Source organism: Elephantulus edwardii, unplaced genomic scaffold (assembly GCF_000299155.1).
Source record: "Elephantulus edwardii isolate Elephantulus edwardi_28Jun2011 unplaced genomic scaffold, EleEdw1.0 scaffold00151, whole genome shotgun sequence".
In the NCBI taxonomy this organism is placed as follows: Eukaryota; Metazoa; Chordata; class Mammalia; order Macroscelidea; family Macroscelididae; genus Elephantulus; species Elephantulus edwardii.
Genome location: NW_006399901.1, coordinates 7,375,708 through 7,384,543, shown reverse-complemented (window position 1 = coordinate 7,384,543; position 8,836 = coordinate 7,375,708). Strand labels below are relative to the sequence as shown.

The window sequence follows — 8,836 nt, the reverse complement described above, 5'->3', positions numbered from 1 at the left end:
ACTGCCTTCCAGAGTGGTTGCACCATTTTACAATACCACCAACAGAGTATGAGAGTTCCCACTTCACTTCCTTTCTAAAATTTATTGCTTGCCACCCTGCTAAACTTTTCCACTGCTACTGGGGTGAGATAGTATCTCATTGTAGTTTTGATTTTCATCTCACTTATTGTCAGTGATTTTGGGCATTTCTTCATGTATCTGTTGGCCATCCGAATATCTTTCTCTGTGAAAATTCTTTCCATGTCTTTTGCCTATTTTGTAATTGGGTTATCAGTCTTTTTTCTTCTGGGGGCTCAGTAGTATTCTGTTTTTGAACAACAGTGATTAAATGCCACAAAGTAGGTGGCAATACCGTAACCGTATGTAAGCAGGGCTCTCCCATCCTTGTCAAGGTGTGTGCTAAACTTTTCTCCTTTCATACAACACTGTCCATCTTCTTTTAATACTTCCTAGATCATTCAATATTCTGGTCCTAACATCCTTAAGTATTTCAACTGGAGGCTTGAATTTGTTCATTTCCTTCAGCTTAAGAAATGCTGAGGAAATTCAGCCCTTTTAATTTCCTGACTCCAGCTCTTTGGATATTTGATTATATTTTGCTTTGTCTTCCCAAGCTGCCCTTTGTAATCTTCTGTTTAGCTCCTTAATTTCCTGCTTTATTCCCTTTGTCTTGGCTTCTCAGGGCTCTAATGCAATATTCAGACTCTCTTCTGACATTATGTCTTTTCTTCCATCTCCGTGTTTGTAATGACTTTTTGTGTCAGAGATGCATGCAAAACAGATCATTTGGGAGGCTGGACTTTTATGAGGAGGAGTGTGGCATCAGGATTGGAGGAAGACTCAGCAACCTGTGCTATGCAGATGACACTTTGCTTGTCAAGACTGAGGAGGACCTGAAGTGTTTGCTGCAGGTCAAGAACTGTAGTCTTCAATATGGATTGAAGTTCAACTTCAAGAAAACAAAATTTCTCACCACTGGGCCAATTGGCAGCATCATGATAGATGGAGAAGAGATTGAGATTATTAACAATTTCAGCTTGCTTGGTTCCACAATCAATACTCTTGGCACTAACATTCAGGAAATGAAAGATGAATGCACTGGGGAATTCTGTGGTCAGGAATCTTTCTAGAGTGCTGAAGAGCAAGGATGTCTGCCTGGAGACTAAGTATACCTTATCTGGGACATGATCTTTGCAATTGCTACGCATCAGAAAGTTAAACAATGACGACAGATAACAGAAGAATCAATGCCTTTGGGTTGTACTGGAGAAGAATGTTGGTCATAACATGGACTGCCTGGAAAGGATAAAACCAAAATCCTAGCATTTTGAAGCTCTGTCTCACATACTTTGGGCATGTTACCAGGAGGGACTGGTCCTTGGAGAAGAACATCATGCTTGGACGGGTGGAGGGACAGTGCAGGAGAGGAAGACCCTGGAGGAGTTAGATTGACTCAATGACTGGAGTAATGCAAGCAGGTGTCAGAGACAATGAGATTGGTTCAGGATAGGGCAGGGTTCCAAGCTATTGTGCAGAGGGTCGCTATGATTCACCAGTGACTCGATGGCACATAACAACCACTACCCCCAGATCTTGAACCAGACCAGGTTTATCCCTCCCCAGGAAATGTAAACAACACCAGACATGGTTTGGCTTGAGAAATCATTGAATATATTAAATCCACCAATCATAGCAAAATTAGAGCTACATAAAAATGTCTTCACAAAAAAATTCTATCCCCAATATACAAGGTGGCCCTTTAGAAGCCTGAGGGATGCTACAGTGGCTGAGTGTGAGAACAGTGGGATGAGGAGGGAATGAGAAACAAACCCTGACTAGAGGGAGTTCCCTCTGGGTTAGGCTGTGGCCCCACCCTACACACACTGGGGCTCAGCAGCCAGCCTCTCAAGGGCTGTCTCCTCCATTCTAGCCTCAGTGGGCTGAGTACTGTCCCCTACCATCAGCTCCCACTCCACTACTACCTCGGGATCAGCAAAGGCACACTAGAGTCTGAGGGTCCAGAAAGGCCCCTCTCTAAGACTTCCCAGTTGCAGAGGTTAGCCACTGCCTGGACTCCTAGGCCAACAACTCAGAGAAGGTGCTCTAAGAGCTAGGCATGGTCTGTAGGGCCATATCCTCTGGCAGCATCCCTCACTCCTGGAGGGTTTCTACCCTAGGCCCCTATAAGAGGTTCATCATATGGTGGCCAACCCTTGGATCTGTAGGGACCTTGACACTTCTAAGGTAATGATGGCAGAAGGAGTGGGCATTTCGGTGGCCTGCTTCCCTCAGTAGGGAATACTCTGGGTCCAAAGTCACACAAACAGGGCAAAAGTAGAACTCTCCCCATTTCTAAAGCCACTTTCAGTTTCTGCTGGTTCTAGTTCCAGTGGTCACTGGTCTGCCCAGTGGCAGGGGAATTGAGTCTGCGGCACCCAGGAGGCCACCAGTCTGGGAGTGTGGTGGTCCTCTGTCCAGAGGACAGAGACAGAAAGCTGCTCAGGATACTTTATTCATTTGGAAATCGAGGGGGATCGGGTCCTCTCCCATCTGGCCTGCCTGCTGTCACGTCACGGCGTACAGCTCCTCTCGGTCACTCCTGCAGATCTGGTAATGACAGGGCAACCTCTGTACGCAGGCCAGGGGCTCCGTGTGCTCATCAGCCGGGGGCAGCAGGAAGGCTGCGCTCCCAGCCACCAGCATGTGCCAGATGCTGTGGGTGTAGTAGTAGTTGTCCATGGTCATCATGAAGATGTAGATGGTCATGGCCATGGCCGCCAAGGAGATGCCAGGCAGCAGGAAGAATGTCCAGCGTTGCCAGGAGGAGGGGTAGCAGTGGCGGCGGTGCCCACAACGGTACACCTGAGGAAAAGGAGCAGTCGAGTTGGGGCAGGCAAGGCAAGACGGGCAGTGGAAATGTGATCAAGACAGTGGGCTGGGAGAGGGTGTGGGAGCTCAAAGGCATGAGAATCCAGGGCTGCTAAATATAGGCTAAGTTAGCACTGGATGGTGGTAGGGGATTAGGGCCCAATCAGAATGTTCAGAGCAAGGGATTGCCTTCTTTTCTAGCAGAATGGGAGTCTAGCCCTGTGACCTCTGGGGAGGGAGGTGATATGTTGGAAAGGTGTGGCTGGCACACCCATCTACCTGGACCTTACCCACATGGAGACCATGATCACAAAGGCGAAAAGGCAGGGCCCCAACATGTTCCAGGCACCCCTGCGGTCCAGCTGCAGGGACATGGCAATGACCAGGGTGCCCAGGAGAAACAGGACCTGTGGATAGAAAGGGCAGGCCAAGCTCAAGAGGTGAGGGACCAGGGGGTCTGGGCAGTGGTGTCCCAACTGGCTTTCACCAATGTCTCTATTCCCACCTCCCATACTGCTGGGCCCTGGCACCTCTACTGACCCAACCCCAGCTTTGAAAAGGGGCCAAGACTTGCTAGCCAGGCTGGGCACCCACAGAGTTGCTTCACATGGTGTCTCCCTGCCCAGGCTTTGCATCACAAGGCCTCAACTACCAATAGAGAGGCCTCAGTTTCCCCCAGCTGCTCCCTGAGACTAGATTCAATTATGGATTTCATTGTTTTTTTGTTTTGTTTTGTTTTAAAAAGTGTTGTAAGCGCTAAACCCATATATCTGCTGGTGCAGATCCATTTGCAGCAAGCCTGCTTTTGCTATGTTAATGAGATAGTTCACTATTGTCAAGTGCCATCAGCTCCAACTCACAGACCCCCATGTACAACACAGTGAAACCCTGCCTGATGCTGCGCCATCATCCCAATCTATGCTGTGCTCTGCTCAAACCCACTATTGATGCTGCTGTGTCAACCTATCTCCTTGTCAATCCACTCCATCTGTGAGGAAGACTCACAATGAGATGACTGACCCAGTGACTACAGCCATGAGCTTGAGGATGGCGGAAACTTTGAGAGGTTTTGAGATGTTGCTCCTAGGGTCTCTATAAGTAGACTGAATGGCACAAGACTGTAATTAACAGATACTTAAAATGCAGTTTTTACAATGGGTAGTAAGTAGAATCTGGATTAATTTTATGTGCTTCATGAGTGGGCCCTAGAAACTTGCAGAAAGTCTTGTTAGTATTATGAGCACCAAAGATGATTTTGATGAGAGTTGTGAAGAGAGCCTCTGTTATAAACAGAATGTGGCTAGAAACGTGGCCCTGAAATGGGACCTGACTGAACTCGTGATGAGGGACATGTGATTGGACGTTGGCAGGAAGGTGAAGCTTTCCATGAAGTGGCAAAGACCTTGTCTATATTCTCTTCATATGCTGGTGGAAGGTAGATACAGAAAGTGATGAATCTGGATGTTTGACAGAGAAATTTCCAAGCAAGATTTCTCCTCGCCACTTAAAGTCATATTTGAGAGGAACTTAAGAACGAACAGTTCAAGGGAGCTCTGGTGGCCTGGTGGCAAGAAGCTGCAGTGCAATCTGAAGGTGTGCGGTTCGAATCCACCACATGCTCTGTTGGAGAAGGAGGGGCAATCACCTCCTGTGCTAGGTGGATCGGATTTGATGGTACACAACAAGAAAAATAAATAAATAAAAAGAGCAGTTAAAACTGAAGCTGGAGGGGAGCTCTGGTGGCCTAGTGGTATGGAGTGGCAACTACAATCCCAGAGGCGCATGGTTCGAATCCACCAGATGCTCTGCCGGGGAAGGAGGGACAATCTCCTCCTGTACCAGTCAGATCTGATTTGACGGTACACGCACACAAAAATAATAAAATTTAAAAAAAAAAACAACCCTGAAGCTGGAATAAAAAAAAATTAGAAAGTTTCTCTTGTACAAACTGAGGACTCTATGTTCTAGAACTCTCCCCAAGGCCAAGGCCACCCAATCTTTTGTTGAAGAGATTAAGCCTGCGACTGATGGGTCTAACTCAAGTCTCTAAATTAAAATCTCATCAATTTAGGTTTAGGGAGAGAGAATGCAGAACTTGGCCTGGAATTCTATAGACTAGAAGCAGATCAGTGGAGGGACCTCGTTCTAGACATCTTGTTTGCCAAGAAAAGAAAGACACCTGCTCAGAACGGAAAATAGAGCAACAGCTGGAAAGTCCACGATGTATATAGGTCTGCTTTAATTCAAAGGATTCAACAGCTGCCTCAGTTTGAAAGAAGCAGCCCTGGTGGCACTGTGGATTAGTCCTTTGCCCCCAACCTCAAAGTTCCTCAGTTCAGACCCACCAATCACCCTTTCAGAGAAAGATGAAGCAGTCTGTCTGCTCCTGTAAAGATTTTCAGCATTGACCAGACTGAGATACAATCCTGCTCTGATCACTACCGAGTCAGAACCAAATCATAGCTTGACCCTCCCCACCTCCCACCCCCCAGCAGGTTTGCAGAGTCTGTAAGTAGCACAAAAAATGTCCACTTTTCTCCTAAGTAGCCGTTGGTTAGATTCAAACCACAGAGATGGTACCTTTGGATTAGTAGCACAACTTCCTACAAACTATGCCACCAGAGTTCCCGACAGGGTCAAACTGAGTTGCAGCAGTTGGTGGACAGTGGACCTATTTAAAAGGTTTAAAAAACACCTGCTTGGTGACACAGTCAGATCGCTACCTGTTGAGTTTCAGAGTGTGGGGCTCCCATTCAGGAGGCACAAGGGGATGAGGGCTTTGCCCAAAGCACATGGGATAGGGTTGCTACGCCAAGAAACAAGAGACCAGAAGATACCAAGACCAAGGGTTAGGCTCATCGTTCAGACTAAGAGAATCCTGTCATTGGTTGTGACTCATAGCAACCCTGTATACAACAGAATGAAATCCTGCTTAGTCCTGCGCTTGGAGAATGGACCTACCCAAAGCTGAGGGAACAGAACTGCTGGCCCAATGGGATCTCAGAAAGGATCCAGAAGAGCACAGCTAACACCCAGGATCTGGAGAACAGTACCATTGCTTTAGAAGGGCTCAAATAAGAAAGAATGAAGCCTTGGGAGCTACTGTACATTGTTCTGAAGGGCCGGGGACGTGCTTAGTGCCTGTTCCTGGCGTCTCCAGTTTCCCTGGCATCTATCCTGCTCCATCACTGCCCTTGGGAAGCACAGACCTTATATTCTGGATTTCACAGGTACAGAAAGAGAAAGGAAATTTTGCTCCAAGATGGAATATGTTCTAATTAGATGATTCAGAAGGTGAGATCCAAGACTTGCAGTTAACTTAAGACTTGAGGTGCTCCAACGGAGTGAATGGGTTTTGTATGTGCTAAGAGAAAGAATTTTGGGAAGAAGTGAAGCTGGGGTGCTCCTTAGAACAAGGAAGGTAAGATTATCTGCTTCTGTGAAGATTTACAGTCTTGGAAACCCAGTTCTACTCTAGCCTACAGAGTTGCTGTGAGTTGGAAGCCACTCCATAACAGTGCATTTAATTCCTACAGCTCTAAATGCAGAGATGTAATCCATTAGCGAGTAGGCCTTTGTTATGTTACTATGACCTATCTGTGTATGTTGTGGTTGACTGCCATCGAGTGGAGCATGACTCATAGCGACCCTATGAACACAAGGCCTCGGACCTTTCTATAACTATTGACATTTATCAAAGTTCATAGAGTTTCCAGAGGCATGTTGTTTAGGAAGTGGATTCCACTCCTGCTCCTGTGTATGGTAAGTCTTAAACCAATCACCTTGGAGCTTTATAAAGGGCTGGTCAGGCGTAGAGCAATGGATGAATCACTGGGCTGCTAACTGAAAGGTCAGTGGTTTAAATCCACCAGCCACTCCTTGGGAGAAGAGATGATGACTATGTTTGTTGTTGTTGTTTAATGCCGTCGAGTCATAGACGACTCATAGGGACCCTATGAACGAACAGCCTGAGCACTGTTCGTACACAGAGTTTCCAGAGGCAAGTCATTTCGGAAATGGATGCCACTCCTGCTTCCAGGCTTGATTTAGTCGGGAAGCTCCAACCAACACTGTCCACCATGGGTGCCCATTACCATGATTGGCACATCACTGTCACAGACTTCAGCATCACAGCAACCAAGAGTTACCTCTGTACAGCAACGCACAGACCAGTGCTATACCACCTAGAAGATGTTTGACAGGAAGACAATTTGAACCTGGCCGAGGGCCACAGATGACAATCACCCACCTTTGGGTTGGCTGCACAGCTTCCTTCCACTAGGTCAACATAGCACTCTCTTGGTCGTCGTCATTGTTATTGTTGTTTAATGCCGTCGAGTCGTAGACGACTCATAGCGACCCTATGAACGAACAGCCTGAGCACTGTTTGTACATAAGAGTTTCCAGATGACTATGAGCTTTTGTAAATATTTACTATCTTAGAAACACTGTGATATAAATGATTCAAGGGCTGTGGGTTTTAGACACAAAGATGCATATCTTATCACACATATGTCATTGCCCATGGCTGGTTACTTCCCTCATTCTTAATGCTAATGTCTTTCAACACTCACCCCAAAGCACCCTCCTCTTGTTGTTGTTAGGTGTCACTGAGTTGAGTATGATTCATAGGACCCTATGAACAACAGATCTGAACTCTGCCCTATCCTGTGCCATCCTCATCATCTCTGACATACTCAAGCCCATTGCTGAAGTCATTGTGTCAATCCATCTGGCTGAAGGTCTTCCTCTCTTCCGCTGTCCCTCCATCTTTCAAAGCATGATGTCCCTCTCCGAGAAATGCCTTCTCCTAGCAATATGTCCAAAGTATGTGAGAAAAAGCTTCATTACTTTTGCCTCCAAGAAGCAGTCCAGCTGTATCTTCTCCAAGACATATCTATTTGTTCTTTTGGCAGTACATGGGGTATTCAGTATTCTTCTCCAACACCATAGGTCAAAGGTACCTAGTCTTCTGTTGTTGTCTAGCTCTCAGCAGAATAGCAAGTGATTGAAAACACTATGGTCTGAATCAGATGCACCTTAGTCCTTAAACTGACATCATTGCTCTCCAGTAATTTAGAGAGACCCCTGACTGCAGATTTTCCCAGTGCAATAAACATCCTGAGTTCCTAACAGCTGGTACCATGTGTGTTGACTGTGGATCCAAGTAAGGTTAAGTCATTTCAAGTTTCAATCTTTTCTCCATCTAACATGATGTTGCCAAACAGTCCAGTGGTGATAATTTTTTTCCCCTTGACATTGAGATGATTCCTATTGAAGGTTGCAGTGGGTTTTTTGTTGTGTTTTCTTTCTTCTTTCTTTTTTGGGATCCAGGCACCACATCAGAGGAGGCAAAGGAGGAAGTAGAGGCGGAGGTGGCAGCTGAGGTGCTGGTGCTGCATCCAGGATGGGTTGCATGCAGTGTTTGATCTTCGCAGCAAATGTTTCAAGTCCTCCTCACTTTCAGAATACAATGCTATGTCATCTGCATAACGCAGGTAATTGAAGAATCTTTCTCTAATCCTGATGCCACATTCTTATTCATAGAGTCTAGCTTCTCAAATTATTTGCTCATCACAGACTGAATAGGTATGGAAAAAGGATAGAAGCCTGACACATGCCTTTCTTAATTTTAAACCTTAATTTTAATGAATTTTAAATCTTAATTTTAATGAATGTATCTTAATTTTAGTGTTCCCTTGATTGGTTCATGCAATAGCCTCTTGGTTTAGGTTTAGATTTCATATGAACACAATTAAGTGCTCTGGGTGCTCTGGGATTCTCATCCTTCTCAATGTCAGTCATGATTTGTTATGATCCATATGTTGTTGTTGTTGTTATGTGCCGTCGAGTTGCCTGAAACTCATAGCGACCCTATTTACAACAGCCCTAAACTCCGATCTGTCCTGTGCCAATCACACTGTCTCTGACACTCCCATCCCAGTTATCCCAGTCACTGAATCAGTCC

General features: G+C 45.9%; 1 protein-coding gene across 1 annotated transcript in view; it reads right to left on the bottom strand.

The window, feature by feature from the left end:
* Positions 1-2,565: 2,565 nt before the first annotated feature.
* Positions 2,566-8,836, bottom strand: part of TMEM8A (transmembrane protein 8A) — a 15,443-nt gene continuing 9,172 nt past the window's right edge. Inside the window, exons 12-13 of the mRNA XM_006894859.1 lie at positions 3,159-3,275; positions 2,566-2,862 (exon numbers count right to left, since the gene is read on the bottom strand). Of these exons, the coding sequence (XP_006894921.1) occupies positions 2,566-2,862; positions 3,159-3,275 (414 nt within the window). The remainder of the gene's footprint in view (positions 2,863-3,158; positions 3,276-8,836) is intronic.